At 49.7% G+C, this 19,578-nt stretch overlaps 1 protein-coding gene across 1 annotated transcript in view; it reads right to left on the bottom strand.

Moving 5' to 3' along the window:
• RPH3AL (rabphilin 3A like (without C2 domains)) overlaps positions 1 to 18,153 on the bottom strand; it is a 145,618-nt gene extending 127,465 nt beyond the window's left edge. The window contains 3 exon segments of the mRNA XM_010596480.3: positions 10,192 to 10,321; positions 14,397 to 14,540; positions 17,495 to 18,153. Of these exon segments, the coding sequence (XP_010594782.1) occupies positions 10,192 to 10,321; positions 14,397 to 14,540; positions 17,495 to 17,571 (351 nt within the window). The 5' untranslated portion in view covers positions 17,572 to 18,153.
• Between the last annotated feature and the right edge of the window lie 1,425 nt (positions 18,154 to 19,578).

The following is a 19,578-nucleotide window of genomic DNA, read 5'->3' as shown; positions in this document are numbered from 1 at the left end:
TCCTCCCCCGCCCTGAGCCCCTGTTCTCTCCCATGACACTTCAGTCACTCCTACGACTTCAACCTCTGGGCTGCTGATCTCTCTCTCCCACTTGGCTTCTCCAGAGAGCTCGGCCTCAACTATGACAACAAAGTGCTTCACTTCACCAGCCAACTCCCCTTCCTACCCCCGCCTGGCCCAGCCCTGGCCTTCTCAACAGGCACTGTGCACACAAACAAAACTGTGGGTAAGGGGTTGTCAGATCCAGTCACTGACCTGCTGTATGACCTGGCATGGGACCTAACCTCCACATACCTCCGTTTCCTCACCTGCAAAGTGGGGGGTCAAACCTCCCAGGCTGGGTTTGATAATTCAGTGGGAAGGGGCTGAGCACAAAAAAAAAATAATAAAAATTTATTTTTACACAGGGCCTGGTATAAAGTGAGCTCTTGGTGGTCACCAGCAGGTTTGTTACCTCTAAGTCTTCATTGCCTTTTACATCTCCATTCTGATTGGTCCTGTCTGAATTCAGGCCCTTGTTTTTACTGTTTGGAGAGTTCAGTATCTAGCAGGCTCTCTCCAGCCCACTGCACATTCCCTCTCCCAAATCTCCACACCGAACCTCCCCCAAAACCCCTGTGATTACTATTTCCCTGTTTAGCAACCTTTGCTGGCTCTGCTGCCAAACGGATAAAGCTCAAACATCTTAGCCTGGCACACAGGGCCCTCCATGATCCTCCCTTCATTCTCCCTCTACCTGTCTCTTTCTCCCTTCTCCCTCCCTCCCTCTTCTCTCATCTCCCCTCTTCTTCCTTCCCCATCTAGCCAAACTGCTGCTGTTGTTAGCTGTCGCTGTGGAGTCAGCCCCGGCTCATCGTGACACTATGCAGGATGGGATCGGATCATTGTGACCCACAGTTTTCACTGGCTAATTTTCAGAACTAGATTGCCAGGCCTTTCTTCCTAGGCCATCTTAGTCTGGAAGCTCCACTGAAACCTGTTCAGCATCATAGCAACATGTAAGGCCCCACTGACGGATGGTGGATGGCTGCGCAGAGGTGCCTTGGCCCAGAATTGAACCCGAATCTCTGGCACAGAAGGCAATAATTCTACCACTAAACCACCAGTGCCTCCATATCCAAGCCGGCAGATGCCCATCAGTCCCTACCTGCTCCCTGTCCCTCCTCGTCACCTGCCCTTACAATGCTGTACCCTCTCCGGGCACCTCATGACCACCCTTGAAGTCCTGGCTCATACGTCGCTGCCAAGCTACAGCCCCTACGCTTCTCTGCTGGGGGCTCCCTGTACCTTCCATTACCCAGCACTTCTCTCTCTGCGTTATCTGTTGCAGATGGTGAGCTCCTGGAGGGCGGGGGCTGGGGTTTCCACCTCCTTGCCCTCAGTGTGTGGCACAGGCCTGATATAAAGGTGAGCTAGGTGGGCACGGTCCCTAGAGAACTGTGGGAATGACCCATGTCCCCAGGAGCGCTGGTCTCTCTCTTGCCGCCAGGGAGCCGCCTGATCCCGAAGTCGCCCTGGCTCTCGGCAGCTCCTTAGCTGCCTTTGTCCCCACGACCCTGAGCTGAAGGTCAGTAGCGTAACGGGGTGAATGGAATGGGCTCTGAACAGCACACCGTGGCAAGAAAGAAGCTACTGTGAGGGAAGAAAAGCCACACGGCAGGCACCAACCAGCACAACGAATGTGTGCCTTAACGTAGACATTCTGCTCATCAGACTCCCGAAAAGGCAGATGTTCCAAGATGCTGTGTGGCATCTGCTCCAATCCTCGGATCCTGGCCACGGGAGCCAAGTCAATTCCTGCCAGACAGCCTCTGCACCCGAGTTGCCAGAGCAAACCCCTAGGGCAGATGAACTAAATGACTTTTCCCGGGAATTTAGGAAACACCAGGAGCTGAATGAAAAAATCCATCTTCGTAATGAGGCACAGACACACGTCTTCTACATCTGAATTAGGCCGAGGAGAAAGGCCATGGCAGTGAGGCCGATTCCGAGGCAAGGCAGATGAGATGGCTATTCCCCAAGAGGCTGCTGCTTTGTGGCGCCACCGGAAAGACAGAGCCTGGGGGTTATGTTTGGAAAAGGGAGTGGGGACATGGAGACAGCAAATGACTTTTGCCACGGCCTCTATTCGGGAGACCTTGTAAAAAACTGCCTCCTCCTATTTGGGGAGACTCAAAATTAATCCAAGAAAAGGAGATCCTGGGTGGTGCAAATGGTTTATGCACTTGGCTGCTAACTGAAAGGCTGGAAGTTCGAGTCTACCCAGAGGTGCCTCAGAAGACCTACTTGGCAATCCACTTCTGAAAGACCAGCCATTGAAAACCCTAGCACAGTTCTACTCTGACACACATGGGGTCACCGACGGCAACTGGTCTGTGTAGTGCTGTGGTGGTTCAGTGGTGGAGTTCTCGTCTTCCAGGCAGGAGACCTGGCTTTGATTCCCAGCCAGTGCACCTCAAGCGCAGCCACCACCCATCTGTCGGTGGAGGCTTGCGCATTGCTGTGCTGCTAAACAGGTTTCAGTGGAGCTTCTAGACTCATATGGACTAGGAAGAAAGGTCTGACAATCTATTTCCTAAAATCAGTCAGTATGTATCTAGGGTCACTATGAATTGGGGGCCAATATAACCACAGTTAACAACAACAAAGTCAATCCAAGGAGCACAGTGGGACAACCCCCAGTCTGTAGGCCCAGCAGAGCTTTGGAGGGTAATTTGCAGGGCTCCCTCCCTCTCCCATGCCTCTCTGAGCTCCTCAATTATGCCAGGCTCTTTCTTGCCCCAGTACCTTGTACCTGCCGCTCCCTCTACCTGGGGCACTTTTCTACCAGATTTGACCTTTTTTCAACACAGGCTCAGCTCAGATGCCACCTCTTCATAGAGGCCCACCCTAAGCCTTTTCACGTCCTTCCCCACTGGATGTTACATCGCCCCCCTTTTATGCTTTTACTTGTTACTTTCTCGGAAATTATCATATTAACTTGTTCACTGTCCACCTCACCTTTCTAGGTCCTGAGCTCTCTGAGGGTGATGTAGTGCAGTGATTAGTAGCATGGATGCTCAGAACAGACTCCCTGGGTTCTCATCCAAACTCCACAGCTAACTAGGTAAGTGACCCTGGGCAAGGTACCTAACCTCTCTGTGCCTCAGTTTCTCCATCTGTAAAAGGGGGATCATAAGGCTGTTGACCTGTGAGGTTGTTAGGAGAAATAAACGAGTGAACACGTGAAGAGCTCTTGGAATAGTGTCTGGCACAGAGTGAGATAAGCCGGGGCTCTCATTATTGTAGTAGCCGTGACCAAGGCAGAGCCGTTTTCTGCCTCGTTCATCAGGCTGACTCCAGGGCCTGGCAGATAGTCAGCAGATAGAATGAATGAATGAAGAAAATTATGCAGAGAGACAAGGCCTTCATGAAACTCAATTTCATTTGCAAGGATGGGCCTGGGGAATGGTACTGGCTACAGAGGAAGTAAAAGTCTCCCTGGGGGGCTGCTCTGCTCCCCGCCCGCACAGCCCTTGGTCCCCGTGGTTCGCTTGATCACCCTCAGATGTTTAGGTTTTGAATTGGGAACACCCTGAGAACACTTGGGTCTGCTTCTGAAAGTCTTGGAGAAGTGGCACAGGGCGGTGAATGTGAGAGGGTGGCCCCCGGATGGGGCTATCAGGGTGCTCTTGGTTCCCCAAAGGCATCCTCCATGCTGACATCCACTGGAGGCCCACTCCTTAGTGTGCCTTCTCCTGCATCCTCCATTAGGTTATTGGTGCTTCTCCACAGAAGGGAAAGCACGAGGCTTGAACACTTCGGTCTGAAAGAAGGGAGGCAGCGTGGCATAGGGGACACCCTCTGACCTGGCACGCAGCTGCCCCACTATCTGGCCCCGTAACCCCAAGCAGGTCACACCAACTGGACTGAAGCTTTTGTCCTCTATCCGTGACTAGGACGGAGCCCCACCTTCCTGCTTCCCTTACAGCTTTTGTCCTGAGGACCACAAAGGATGATTTTCATGAAAGCGCTTTACAAACTCTAAAGGGCACTGCAGTATAAGACAAGGGCCTCAGGGCTCACTGTTTGCTAGTGTGACAATGGCAGGAGTGAGGGCAGCAGGTGCCCCTGAGCTGGTGTGGGGGCGGTGGGGTGGTGTGCAGGGATGAAGGGAATGACAGCCAGGGGAAGGAGACCAGCAGAGGAAAGGCCAGGCACTGGGGTGACTTCACCCTGAGCCAGGAGCGGGGCTGGGGCCTTAGAGCAGGCGCTTTCAAACCTGACTGAAGACCAGAATCCCCTGAAGGGCTTGTTTAAACAGACTATTGCCCTCACCTCCCAAAGCTTCCAATTCAGTAGGTCTAGGGGATGGGCCCAAGAATTGGCATTTCTGACAACTCTGGGGCCCACACTTTGAGAATCAGGGTAGATCAGAGCTTCTCAAACTCTGAGAAGCAAGCAAATTACCAGGATCACGTTAAAATGCAGATTCTGACTCTGGAGGTCTTGTCGGGGGGCTGCATTCCCAACAAGCCCCAGTGATGTCCACATTGCCAGTCCACCACCCACACTCTGAGTAGCGAGGACCTAGGACTCACTCAGTACCTGACCTCTCTCCTACAGCTCTAACGCCTTGGGGGTGGGGGACACTCTCTGGAATCTGGGTGGGACCAGGACTCCCACAGCCTCCAGGGACAAAGAGGCAAATACCTCTAGGAGGTCATTTCCTTCTAGGAAGGGCTGCTGTTGGCAGATAAGAGTGGAGGGCTGGCTGTTGGGAATGAAACTAGGAGCACTCAGTCCAGTGAGCAGACAAGGGAGTGACAAAGAAATCCCCACTGGCTTCTGCCTGGGCTCAGTGGCCTCAAGGCCCAGACACTGAACAGTGAGGGAAACTGAGCTTCAGGAAAACCACAGAGCCCCAGTTAGCCCAGGGTCATTTCCAGCTCACCTGTGTGTGGGGGTGGGGGGGCATTTCTGGGCAGACCTCCACCAGGACACACCTCCTCTGGGCAATGTGGCCTGGAGCAGGTGGATGAGAGGGATCAGGTTCTGGCCCAGGCTCTATGGGCATGTCTCTTCCCTCACCCAAGCAGGCACAGTACCTGACCACCCCCCACCAACCTGATCTGAACTTCCCCTATGGGTTTTGAGCAAAATACGGCTGCTCCATCCTCTTTCACAATGCCAGAAGAATCAACAAATCAGTCCTAGAAGAAATACAACCAGAAAGCTCCTTAGATGCAAGGATGGTAAGACTTCAGCTCACTTACTTTAGACATGTCATCAGCAAAGACCAATTGCTAGAAAAGGACATCATGTTTGGTAAAGTGGAGGGTCAGCAAAAATGAGGGAAACCCTCCATGAGATGGACAGACATAAAACCACAACAATGGCCTCAAATACACCAACAATCGTGAAGATGGCGTAGGATCAGGCAACGCTTCGTTCTGTATATATAAGGTTGCCATTTTTTATGAGCTGGAGCTGACTCGACGGCAACTAACAGCAGCACGCATTACTGAGCTTATCATTTCATGAGCAGTCTCCTCCACACCCACGCCATGGGACACACTTTATCTAAAGCCAGGGAAAACCTGGCTGCTTCCCGCACGGTGACAGCACCGTCTCGGGCTCAGGTGGGCTCTTCTGCAGCACCGCCTGCCCGGCCCCCTCCAGTTGAAGGTTAGATTGAAAGCGGCTGACTCAGAACCTCAGCAATTAGGAGCACCAGGCCTCTCTAATCAGCTGCTGGCCCCCGCTCCTTCCTACCACAGCCCTGTTAATGAGGGCAGCAGCCTGGGTGGGCAGCCCAATTACCGGGGAGCTTCTGCACCCAGACAGGCTCCACCCATTAGCTTGCTCACTTGTTAGCTTGCAGTTGCTCATCACTCCGCAAGCTCTTACTCTTATGCTTCTGTGCACCCAGGAACTGAGACCTGAGGGTCTGCCCCGCCCCCATGCCTGGGTCTGGACACCTCCCGCACCAGACATCTCCCCAGAGCCCCTAATCTACCACCTGGCCATGCCCCCATGCCTCATGTCCTCTCCATACCCACCCATTTTACAGATAAAGAAACAGAGGCCCAGCAAGGATAAGGGACTTGTACTAGGTCACACAGCTACGGCCCAGCTGGGGCCTCAACCCAAGACCCAGTTCACGACCACCTCAGATCCACCTGTCTGGGAAAGCAAAGCCGGCCCTCCCTCTGCACTAGCTGCTGCTTGTCAGAGAAGAGGCTCAGACCTGGGGAAACCTAGAGGCAACCTGTGGTAGTGCAGAATGAGCCCCATTTGAGCCAGTCAGGAGTCCTGGGCACTACACAATGTCTTTGTGGGAAGGACGCTTACTGGCCAACCCAGGAGGACCTGCGGCCCTCACTGGGCAAAGTGACCACACGACCTCTCATCCTGGCCCATCTGCAGTCTAGGACGCTCTTTCCTTCTCGCTTACCCTTCCCACTCCACTTAGAAACCACTGGAGAGGCCAATGCTCTCCCCCAGCATACGGCCTCAGACCTACGTTGCCGTGTCCCTAACCCCATCACCACCTAATGATGGTCATCCCCACCTAACTCATGTCCCTGCTTTCCCTCTGCGTCCCCTGCAATCCATTCGGCACAGAGTAGCTGGCGTCATCATTTAAAAACGCTAAGCCAGATCCCATCACGCCCCTGCTTAAAACACTCCTGAAGCCTCCCACCAAATTTAGAACAAAATGACAAAGCTCTGCATGAATGGCTCACAACCACCTCTTGCCCCCAACCCCCAAAAAACCAAAACCCACTGCATTGATTCCAACTCACGGTGACCCTACAGGACAGAGTAGAACTGCCCCATAGGGTTTCCAGGGAGTGGCTGCTGGATTTGAACTGCCGACCTTTTGGTTTGCAGCTGTAGCACTTAACCACTGGGCCAACAGGGCTCCTCGCTAAGCCCAGATGTCTCATTAGTTCCCTGAATAGGCCCAGCTGTCTCAGGGCCTTCGTGCTTGCTGTTCCCTCTGCCTGGAACACTTTTCCAGCTGGGGTCTTCCGGAGACTAACTCCTACTTGTGTTGGGGTCTCAGCTCAGAGAGGCCTCCCTGAGCACCAGTCATGTTCTATTGCATCATCTGTTTTATTAATTCATTACAGAGCCCTAGGACAGTATTTTATGTTTATTCATTTGGTCATCTGGAAAATAATCTCCATGGAAGCAAGGACTCTGTCTTGTCTACTATATATATCACCAGCACCTAGAACAGGATCTATACATGGTGGGAACTCTACTATCTGCAGAATGAATGAATGAATGCCACAGTCTTCTCAGAGATGATGAAGAAAATTCCCCAAGTGCCCATCATTCAGTGGTGGCCCTACCTAACGCCCTCTCCTCTCACCTTCACTCAGGAATAAGTCCCCTCTGAAGCTCAAAGGGCTCCTTCACCTAACTGCCCAAGCCAAGCCCAAGTCCCCAGCCTGCTGCAAAAAAACCCTTTCCAGTCAGGGCTTTGAATCGGTTTGTTCTGGTTCGCATCCCTGCTGAGTCTGCATTTTCACTCCAGATATACTGAATCAGAATCTGTGGTTTAACAAGATTCCCAGGTAATTCTTAACATATAATACATTTTGAGAACCACTGTTCTACTAGTAAAGAGCCCTGGTGGTGCAGCGGTTAAACAATCAGCCGCTAAGTGAAAGGCTCTGCGGGAAAAAGATATGGCAGTCTGCTTCCACGGTGATTTACAGTCTTGGAAACCTACGGGGTCGCTAGGAGTCGGAATTTGGCTCTACTAGCGGTCTTCAGAATTGGTCCCTAACCAGCAGCGTTAGCTTCACCTGGGAACTTGTTAGAAATGCAAATTCTCAGCAGGGGTTTGAACCAGAGCCCATCTGTTTCAAATGGAAGCGTCCTCCTGACTAGCCCAGCGCTCCAGGGTACCAGGGAGTATCTGAAAGAACATTCCCCCACCTCACCCCCACAGCCAGCTGAGGCTCTCCTCAGGGACTGCCGCTGTTGCTAGGAAATGCTCTCCAAGGAGCAGCTGGCATTAACCTTTTAGCAGCCAGGGACAGCAGCCTGCCTTTGCGGCAGAGGCCCCAGGCCTTTCCAGGGGAAGGAGATGGAGCTCTGACCCTCTCACGGTCCCACAAACCTGGAACACTGACAGCAGTTGTGGGGTTGAGGGGTGAAATCGGGAAATAGGCTGCAGGACCTGTTCCCCAGACAGAAGTCACAAAACACAACTCCACCTTCCCAAGTACTGAGAGCAAGACATTCCAGGCTCCCCGTGCCCCTTACCCTCACGGGTCTCTAGGACAGGTGCTGTGGAGCCCCATCACTACCCCACTGTTCTCAGGGCCCTTCACCAGTTAATTCACACCCTTCAGCCCGGTTCACCACATGTGATGGAGCAGGTAAAAAAAGACCTCAGCTTAAGTCTTGGCATTCCCACTTACTACCTCAGTGTATTAAACTCCTTTAAAAAAAAAAAATTTTTTTTTTATCCCATCCAGCTTTTGAATGCCACTGAAAATGCCCTCATCAAGGTTACCAATGACCTCCGTGTTGCCAAATCCAAGTCCACTTCTTTGACTACTTTGTATTTTATAGAACTCTCAACTGTTGCCACTCCACCCTATGCCTAGCCCTCTATCACCTGTTATTTCTTCCCAGAAATAACTATTACTTCCTGAAATCATCTTATGTATTTGATCATTACTTGCTGTTTTCTGGTTTTCCTACACGAGGCAATCTCAAGAGAGAAGGTTCTTTTCTCTGTCTTGCTTGCTACAATAACTCTAGGGTTAAAACAGTGACTGGTGAATAGAAGTTACTTGAGGATGAGTTCCAGCAAAACAAAGGTCAAACAACAAAAAGGAAGGAGACATAGTATGTTGGAAGCAGTGTCTTTAACTCTGGAGGGAACAAGGAAAAAATTCCTGAATTATGTGAACACGCTCCAAGCATCTGATTAGGATAACAGGATGGAAGAGATGGGTGGGAAAACCATCCACACAGCAAGAATGCTGAATTTAAAACTTGATTATCACCGATGTGGAACAGCTCATACATCAGGAAGGAGGGGAACTGACAGATCAGAACTTAATGGGTTTTGAAGAGGAAAGAAATGCTGAAGAAAAGAGAAATAATGAGGGAGAGGAAGGACAGTTGTGAAAAATTTTTACCATCAAAGGATAAGCTTATGTTTTTTCTAAACTAAATTAGGGGCTTCAGTTGCTTGAAAACATGGACCCAAACGCTGATTGCTTCGTAAAAGTCAACATGCGGATTCAGGAAGCAGTGAGATGTGACCACAAAAATCACGAAGAAAAAAAGAAAAGGACCATACAGACAACTCTCACTAATTTTCTGACGAGAAAGTCCATCCCCTTTCCCAGGGACAATCCAGATGATCCAGAACCTTCCACAGGTAGTTATTACTGCAACTGACAAAATCCCAATGTCTTCAACTTGTCGTCATCGTTGGAGTAAACTTCTGTGATTTGTGTATTTTTTACATATGTATTAAAATATATCCGTAAGTTTATATGTAATATTTCCAAGCCCCAAAGACAAAGATTGGGTTTATAAAGATACAAAGATACTGATAATAAAAAGCAATAATAATGAAAACTTAAAAAAAAAGAGGTATTCGACTTATGTCAGAACCAACTTATGATGAACATCAGGATGGAGTCCATCACAAGTTGAGGACTACCTGTAATCAGTGGAGTACAAGACAAGGAGAAAACCCATTCTACCTTGCTGCAAATGTCACTGTCCTTTGAATGGCCAGGGAGCAACAGATCAGACACACAGAATAGAAAGGGCACTGCTAGCATACTAGTTGGCCCTGAGAAGAGCAGTGTTGATCTAATGATAACTGTTAATATCTACGAAATAATTACATGCCAGGCAAGGCTTTAAGAGTTTTGCATCTAATAATATTTAATCCTCATAACTTTGTGAGATACATATTCTCATTATCCCTATTTTAAATGAGGAAGATGAGGCCTGAGATATTAAGCAAGTTCTCTGAGGTCACATGACTAGTGGAAGACCTGGGTCTACGCCCAGGCCCATAAGACCCAGAGCTGGTCCTAAAAGCGAGGCCATCTGACCTTCAGGCACTGGCCCTTCTTGCCGAGAAGCAAAGACACCACGCACATGTGCTCACATACACACATGGAGTCTTGGGAGCCAGGGTGCATAGCAGAGCCTTACCTTCCTGCAGTCTCTGCAGAACACTGACGAGCTGCCCAGGAAGCCCAGCACCTCCCCGCAAAGCAGACACTGGGAGAGGCCGTTCCCCATCACGTTCCGCCTCATGGTCTCCAGCCGCTCCACCAGCCGCCTGCAGCACAGGACATGGAGTCAGGGGGAATGGACTTCCTGTCCCCAACCCCGACCACTGCCCAGGCACAGCTGGCAAGAGGCCCCCGAGCTATACCATGTGCTATGTGCTGTCCCCTCACCTGGGGCAATGTTCACCAGCCCACCCCTTCCCGGGGCTAACTCCTAATCATGCATTCACTCACCAACTATTAATTGAGAACCTACTATATGCCAGAGACTGTTTTAGGAGCTGGAGATATTGTAGCAAACAAGCCAGAGATAGACATGGTCCCTGCTCTTATGGAACTTATGTTCAATAAAGGGACAAAGTCCAAAAACAAGTAAACAAGCAAAATGGTTTCAGATAGAGAAAAATACTATGAAATATAAATGTGGGGGTGGGGGCTCTGCGGGAGGCAGAGGCATGTGAGATGGTGATCAGGGAAGACCCCTCGGAGAACATGTGAACTGAGAGCAGGAGGAGGTGAAGGGCTGGTAGGAATCGCATTCCAGGCAGAGGGAACGGCACACATGAAGGCTTGGAGGTGAGAATGGCCTTGGCACATTGAAGAACACCCAGGAGGCCAGTGTGGCGACTGCCCTGTGAACAAGGGGGAGACCAGTACGAAGTGAGGCTGGAGGGAGACGTAGGACCAGATTACATGGGTTTTGTAGGTTACAGAAGAAGTCTGGATTTTTTTTCTAAGATCAATGTGAAGCCACACTGAAGGGTTTTAAGCAGTCAGTGATTTGATCTGAGCCCCATTTTTTAAATTCTCGCTCTGGCTTCCATGGAAGCTGGGATTAGAGTGGGGAGAGCAGAGATGGGGAGTCCAGTGGGAGGCTGTGGCTATGGTCCAGGGAAGGAGGCTGAAGACTGGGATGGACTGTATTTTGGAGACAGCATTTTTTTTTTTTTTTAATTGATGGGTTTGAGGTGACAGGAGGTGAGGGATGACTTAGAGGTTTTTGGTTTGAGGAGCTGGGCAGATGAAGAAGCTGGAGGAGAGAAGAAAACAGAGTTCCTCTTTGGACCTTTAGATGTCAAGTCTCCAGGAGCCTTCCCTGAATTCCACTAAGTCTGGGATCAATTCTCGCTCCCCACCACCGCCCCCGCATCCCTCAGCCGCTCCTCACAGCGTGACCCCTGTCAGAGTACAACCACCAGGAAATTGGCTGCTACTTCTCTGTTGGTCTCCGTGTCCTCAGACTCCAGTGGACACTAAGTGAAATTTCCTGAATGAACGAAGGATCAAGCACAGGCATATCATCTCTCCTAACTGTCACAGGGAAACCCTGGTAGCGTAGTGGTTAAGTGCTACAGCTGCTAACCAAATGGTTGGCAGCTCGAATCTGCCAGGCGCTCCTCAGAAACTCTATGGGGCAGCTCTACTCTGTCCTATAGGGTCATTATGAGTCAGAATCGACTCGACCGCACTGGGTTTGGTTTTGGTTTTTAACTGTCACAGTCCCCAAGTGAGGAGGGCGCTGTTTTCCCCATCTTAAAGACAAGAAGACTGAGGCTCAGAGATGTGAAGACACTTGTCAGGGTCATACTGCCCCGAAAAGGCGGAGACAGCATCCACAACACCCAGGCTGTCTGGCCCAGGCCCTCACTCTCACAGCCACCCCACTCTGCCCCCTGAGATGACCAGGCACTGCCACGACAGCCGAGGGAAGGCAGATGGGGCAGTGGGGCCGCCACTCTCCCTGCATGCCCTCCAGCTAGTAGCTCTGGCTAGAGGCAACCATCCTTCATCCAGGGATCTGCTGGGGACAAACCCAGCTTGAGCCCTAGTATGACCTGCATTTTCTTAGGGACCCTCTGTCAGTACCGCCTTTTGTCTCATGCCTCCTAATTTATGTAAAAACACAGGACCCACCTCTACCTGAGATGATGAACCTGAGGCACTGCCTTCTGGGTAATTCCCACACCCTTGCCAAACCCACGCTCACAGGTGGGGCCAGACAATGGGAGAAGTTCACTAAGGTGGAACAGGGAAGCTAAAGACGGCAGCCCAGATGGATGAGGGGCCAGCAAATGCTTCTTCTGGTACAGGCGAGCCCACCATTACATGCACCTCCACCTGATTCCAGCAAACCCTCCTAGGGGAGCCGAGGGATGCTAACGGTGGAATGCCAATCATCTCTGTGTGGGCATTTGCTGTCTGAAGAGGGCCTTGCAGGGCCCTGGGGCATCATCTGGGAGAGGGCGGGGCTGTAGTAACGTTAGCTAAAAATGAAAAAAAAAAAAAAAATCCAAAAAGGCAAATATAACTAGTATGCATGGTATAAAGCCTTTTGTAATAAAGTGATAGTGCTATGCCAGGATGGCTGAGGCACGCGCTGTAAACTGTTAGGAACAGCAGTTACCTTTGCAGTGATGCCACCATGGGAGCCTCACTTCCTAAAATTGTGTATTTCTACAATGTCTGATTTTTTTTTTTTTTTGATGATCATACAATTTAACAGAAAAAAACATAAATGTAAGAAAAACAGGGAGGCTAGAATCAAATTAATTCCTGCCCAAGGCAATGTATTTTGTTTCCTGACTCATGCTTTTCTGTGTTTTTCCAATTTTCTATAAAGTATGAATGCTTTTGTATGTAAATGAAGAAAAAAAAGACACAATAAAAATGTTTAAAGACTTGTTGAGCAGTGCCTGGGGTCTTAAAAGCTTGAAAGCCACCATCCAAGATCCAACAAATGGTCTCTATTAGCCTGGAGCAGCAGCAGAAGACTTGGAATTGGAGGAGGAAATGGACTGCAGGTCTAATTGCCTCCATGAACTACTACACCCTTTGCCATGACACCAGAATAAATGGATGGGCTACCACTATGGAATAGTTTGGTCAACAGATGGATCCTCATCAAAGGGGGGTTAAATGTGAAACAGAATTTCAAATTCCTATGGAATCCGGACTTATTGGACTCACTGAGACTACAGGGACCCCCAAATTCATTTCCTTGAGATAATCTTTAAACTTTGAACTGAAACTATCCCCTGAAGTCATCTTGAAACCAACCATTTAGCTCAATTAGTAAAGAATGTCTGCCTTGAGCATTGTGCTCTTTTAAAGGATTATCTACATGAGATCAAATTGACAATAGCAACTCTAGGGCACAGATGAGAAGTTTACTGGGCAGTGAGTCTACGAAAACAGTGGTGAAATAATTTGGGAAGAGACAGCGAGAATGGTGACACAATGTGAAGAGTGTAACCAATGTCACTGAGTTGTACCCGTAGAAATTGCTAAATGGGTGTATGTTTTGGTGTATATATTTTCACACACACACACAAAGGTTTGAAGTCTGTGTAGCAGTCAGCGCTGGATCCTGGAGACCAGGAGAACGTTTTAGGACAAGCTGGAGAGGTCTCCTGTTGGAGATGTGCCGCCTCACCTTGATGGGGCACGTCACAGGTAGCCTCAACACCCTCCCTCAGCTGAATCATGGCTGACGCTTAGTGTGCAAAGTGCATCTCACCACCTTCCCTCATCCTCCCCACGGCCTGGCATCTACACGCCCAGTCGTGTGCCATCTTCATGCTCCTGAGCATGCCTGAGTCCAGCACGGCAGCCACTGTGTATTCTGAGTGCCTTCCAACCTGGGGGCTCAACTTCCAGCACAATATTGAACAACATTCTGCTGTAATCCATAGGATTTTCACTGATTAACTTTCAGCGGTAGATCACCAGGCCTTTCTTCCTAGTCTGTCTTAGTTTGGAAGCTCCACTGAGACCTGTCCACCAGGGGTGAACCTGCTGATATTTGAAATCTGGATGGCATGGCTCCAGGCATCATAGCAACACGCAAGCCACCACAGTATGACAAAGTGACGCGTGCTGGATATCCATCTTACGTAGAGAAACACGGAGGCTTTGGTGGGTTGGTTTGGGGTGTCAGGCTCCAGGGGTGTTCAGGCAGGGACCCTGGGGAGGGGTTAGAGTCTGTCCCCTTCTGATTCATCCCAGTGATGCCAAGTCAGCACCTGAACCCAGAAAACCAGACTCCTAGTCCACTGGTCTTACACTAACACCCTTGCTTTCCTCTCACCCCATCTCGCTCCTGCCCACCTTGGGCACAGTTCTTACCCGATCCTCTGCTGCTCCAAGATGTCAAGCCTCTCAGCCCTCTGGATGACCTGCAGGATGGCCTCCACCTCCGCAGGGTTGAGGCATTGGCTCCTCCTCTGCTTCTCAGTCTGGTAGGTGTGCACGGACCAGCCTGTCTGCAGCCTCGAGAAAGAACAACCCAGAGAGCATTGGGGCGTCCCCAGTGCTCACCCCGGCATCTCCCCAACCACCACATCCATAAGCCCTCCCCCAGGATGAGTCTGAGAACACCCAAGGAGACAGTTCTACAGTCAAGGTACTGTGGGCTGGGGCCGAGGGTGCAGGGAATAGAGACAAGGTAGATGCCAGACTCCAAGGGCCGGCTCTGCCATCTGCCAGCTTCTGGGCCTTGGCAAAGATGGCAGCACCATCTTAGCACCTGGGGAGGTAGGAACTTGGAATGCAGCCACTGTACAAATGGAGAAGGCCAGCCACAGCACGTGAGGTTTCAAGGGTGAGGAGTGGAAGACTATCAAGAAAAGAACAAATACTGAAATCTGTGTCATGTAAGAAGCTGACATGGACTGCTATGGGAAAGTTTGGCAGTTCCTCAAAAAGTTAAGCATAGAATGACCATATTACCCAGAAATTCCACTCCTAGGTATACAACCAAAAGACTTGAAAGCAGGGACTCAAACAGAGACTTGTACACCAGTTCACAGCAGCACTATTCACAATAGTCAAAAGGTGGAAACAACCCACATCCATTGACAGATGAATGGATAAACAAAAGGTGGTATATACATACAATGGAATACTACTCAGCGACAAAAAGGAATGAAGTTCGGATACATGCTACAATGTAGATGAATCTAGAAAATATTACGCTGAGTGAAAGCTAGACCCAAAAGAACACATGTTGTATTATCCCACTTGTATGAGGTACCTAGAATAGGCAAATTCATACGGACAGGAAGTAGAATAGAGGTTACTGAATTACTGACATTCGGGTTGTTTCCACCTTTTGACTATTGTGAAATAGTGCTGCAATGAACATTGGTGTACAAGAATCTGTCTGAGTCCCTGCTTTCAATTCTTTTGGGTATACAGCTGGGTGTGGAATTGATCCTACTCTTAAGACTTCTCTCAGAGATGGCCTTCACCAGGAATTTTTTCCTAGATCCCCTCCAAGACAAGTTAGGAGCCCACTGCCAGAGTTCCCATAAGGCCCAGGCATATCTCCATTCCTGGGATTAAGCATTAGTATGTGGGATTTGGGTCCTCCATTTCCCCCTCCAGAATATGAGTTTCTAGAGGACGTGCCCTGCCTGCCTCACCATCTTCCTTTCACACCGTTTGCCTCCTCACTCTCTGCATTCAAGCCACAGTGGGCTACTTTCAGGTCCTCTATAGGCCATGTTCCTTTCACCTTAGGGCCCCTGCACATGCCATACCTTCTCATTTCCACCTAACATTCATCCCACCTCTGGGCCTCAACATAATCATCACAAACTCAGGGATGCCTTCTCAACCCCCTAGACTAAGCAGCCCCCTGGCCCCCCCATCCCATTACCACTGCGAGAGCACATGCACCTGTATGATTATTTGTATAATGCTCACTTCTCCCCGTCAGTTCTTTAAGATAAGGGGCCATGTTGGTCTTGTTTGCTGCTGTGCAGCCAGTGCCTGGCATATAGCAGGCGATCAGAGAATGTTTGATGGAGTGCTAGGGGAAGTCCTGAGATGCAAGGGGAGGGCGATTTCCCCAGGCTTCCCAGGGGGACCCCCTCAGGGCACAGCTCACAGCTCTGCAGCCCCAGGGTTTGTGCCACTTTCCTCTAGGGCACTTTGCCAGTCAGTACAAACTCTCGGAGGAGGAGATAAAAGCATTTGCTTTTCTAAAAGGTGCTACAACAGCTTTTGGCTGCTGCTGAGAGTCAGAGGAGGTCAGGGAGAACTGAAGGGAATGTTGAGGAGGCCGTGCGGAGCTACACGGAGCCCTCGTACTACACCCTGGGCGGATGGGCTCTCACCAGCATCTCATATCCTCCTGCCAGGGAGGACCAATCATCTCACCGGCGTCATCCCTGTTCCCTTTCCGTGTGGGGGCACTGGGGTGCTGAGTGGGAAGGCTGAAGGGATTTACTTGAGGAGCCATCCAGGTGAGGGGGACAAATGAATTGTCCTGCAAAGATTCCCACAAATCACACATGACTCTGCTCCCCTGGAGCATTTCGGATTAATTTTTCTATCCTCCTTTGATGTTCCATCTTGGTCCTTCTGCAGGCTCATAACATCTAATTGCAAATTTCTTAAGCTTGGTCCCATCTGGGAAATGCCGAATCCCGTAACTGGCATGTTTTGACAGCTGAAGGGGCACCACTGGACTTACCAGATGCCTGGGACTCCCAGTCCCTCGGAGGGGTAGGGAAGGGACTGGAAGGGAAGACAGGCATCTGGGAGCCACCAGTCTCCAGCCACACGTGGACAATGAGCGGAGACGGCCTTACCTAGCGGGAGCTGAGGGGGTCAGCAGGCTGAAGGGTAACAGGAAACTGGGACCCCTAAAGGGACAAATAGGAACCAGGAAGCTAGAGAGACACTGATGTGAGACCTGGGACGGCTCGAAGTGGAATGTTTCAGCTGGAGAGGCAGCTCTTCACCCATCTGACACATCTTTGCTCTGTCCTGTCCATGCCTGGCACCGAACTCTGAAGTGGGCACCAGAGACCAAAGCCCTCCTCCCAAGGGCCCATGAGCTTAAGTTCCACGACAGGGGCTTATACTCATAACAAAAAAGGTGGCAAATGTGGTGGCTGGTTCCTGGTAGCCTGTTGTGGTGGAAAGAACAGATGTGGGAGTCAGATGGACCCAGGTCTGGGTCACAAATGAAGAGACTTGGCATTAGGGGCTCAGCCTGACTTTCTTCATCTGCAAGATGAGGTCATTTTGCACAGGTGTTAAATGAGTGAACGGCTAGGGATTGCCCAGCTCAGGGCCTGGCACAGATGTGCATTGGACAGGCACATCTTTCCAAACTTCTCTTTCCAGGTCCCTGGCAATGAATCTTGCCAAAGCAAGGTGGGAAGGAGGAAGAGGAGGGAGGGCGAACCTGGCAGGGCCTTGGAGGTACTCACTTGGCTCGGAGGGCAAGCTGCCGGTCATTGGGGCAAACCCACTGGTCATTCCCACTGCTGAAGATGGTGTCAGCCATGGCTCAGGGCACCAGCCAAGGACCAAGAGTCACATCTGCAGCGAACAGAGGGGAAAAAAAGCGAGAGTATTACTGAGGGGGTGCAGGTGGAGACACGGTCCCTCTGAGCTCAAGGGCACCAAATATTTGGCATTTCCAACCTATCTCCCTATGTCGCCCCCACGGATGCCTGAAAATCCACCAGCGGATCAGTGCTCAGACGAAAGGCAGCTCACTCAAAGCTCCTCCTTCCAAAGGGTAATAATTCTAGGAGGGGTAACTAAGTGGATCACGTGGCTAAGTGACAAGAATGGACATGACTAAACCAAACCAAACCGCTGCCGCTGAGTCAATTCTGACTCATAGCAATCTTATGGGACAGGGTAGAACAGCTCCACAGGGTTTCCAAGGAGCGGCTGGTGGATTCAAACTGCTGAACTTTTGGTTAGCAGCCAGGCTCTTAACCACTGCACCACCAGAGCTCCTGGACATGATCAGAGGACACCAAAGGGTTAGAAGCAGAAAGGAGAGAATGGCCACACCCTTGGGAACTTAGCTGGCAAGCCCTGCAGGGCACTAGACCGTTGTTCTTCCCAAACACCACCCCTGCTGTACTTAGCATATCATCTTGTAGGAAGAGCCTGGGCCAGGAGAAGGATGGCTAAACAGCCTGGGCAAGCCCCTATATTGCTGCTAAACCTGAGGGGCCTTGAGTGCTGGCCCAAGGCACATGGGTGGCTGAAGCTGGCCACCTTCCTCAGCTCTACAAACAAGGCCTCCACAGGCTCTGCTCCCCAGAAGGTTCCCGCTGACAGATCACTGTGCTCTCCAAAGCAGGGAGGAGAGCAGAGTTGCAGCTGCTGTACAACTCCGGGGGTACTATCCGCAGGGACTACGATGGCAACGGTGCCTCCCGGAATCCCGTGGGGTGGAAATTCTGCTCCAGACCTTTCTGATGGTTTAACTTGTACACGGTCTAGCTTAGCTGGCTTTGTCCTTGCCACCAAGGATCGAACCAACTCTTCGATTATCTATTATGACGTGTGTGTTGGAAGGACGGAAATGGGGAAGAAAGAGAGAGAGATGAATTTTAGGGTGTCTCAACCCTATAGCAAAGATGAGGGGCTGAAATGAGTCAGCCACACTCCCTGTACTAATCCCAGTGGTTCTCCAACTCAGGACCCTTTCGCACTCTTAAAAATGATTCAGGTTGGACAATAGTTTGACACTTCCTCAACGTGTTAAACACAGAATTACCATAGGACCCAGCAATTCCACTCCAAGGTATATCCCCAAGAGAAATGAAAACACATGTCCACACAGAAACTTGTACTTGACTGTTCGCAGCAGCATTGTTCATAATAACCAAAAGAGACAACTCAAATATCCATTGGTTGATGAATGGATTAAAAAAAAATTGTGGTATATTCATGCAATGGAATATTATCCAGCTATAAAAAGCAATGTAGTACTGATACTTGCTACACCATGGATGAGTCTTGAAAATACTATGCTTAGTTAAAGAAGCCACATATTGTATGATTCCATTCATACGAAATGTTTGGAGTAGGGAAGATAGAGATAGAAAGTAGCTCAGTGGTTGCCAAGCCCTGGGGGAAAGAGGAATGACTACTAATGGGTACGGGGTTTCTTTTTAGGGTGATGAAATGTTCTAAAATTAGACATACTAATTTTGGATATACTAAAAACCACGGAACTGTACACTTTAAAATGGTGAATTATAACCAATGTCATAGAACAATGTGTGTACTGTGTGATGAGAAACTAGTTTGTTCTGTAAACCTTCATCTAAAGTACAATTAAAAGAAAAAAATGGTGAATTACATGGTGTATAAATTATATCTCAATAAAACTGTCATAAAAAATGATTGAGAACTCCCAAGAATTTCTGTTTATGGGGGCTATGACTACTGATATTTATAATATTTATAATATTAGAAATTAAAACTGAGAAATTAAGAAATATTTAATTCATTAAAAAAATAATAAGCCCATAAGATGATCACA

The sequence above is a fragment of the Loxodonta africana genome, chromosome 18, assembly GCF_030014295.1.
Source record: "Loxodonta africana isolate mLoxAfr1 chromosome 18, mLoxAfr1.hap2, whole genome shotgun sequence".
Classification (NCBI taxonomy): domain Eukaryota; kingdom Metazoa; phylum Chordata; class Mammalia; order Proboscidea; family Elephantidae; genus Loxodonta; species Loxodonta africana.
Note: the sequence above shows the minus strand (reverse complement) of the source record. Positions and strands in the feature narration are given on the sequence as shown.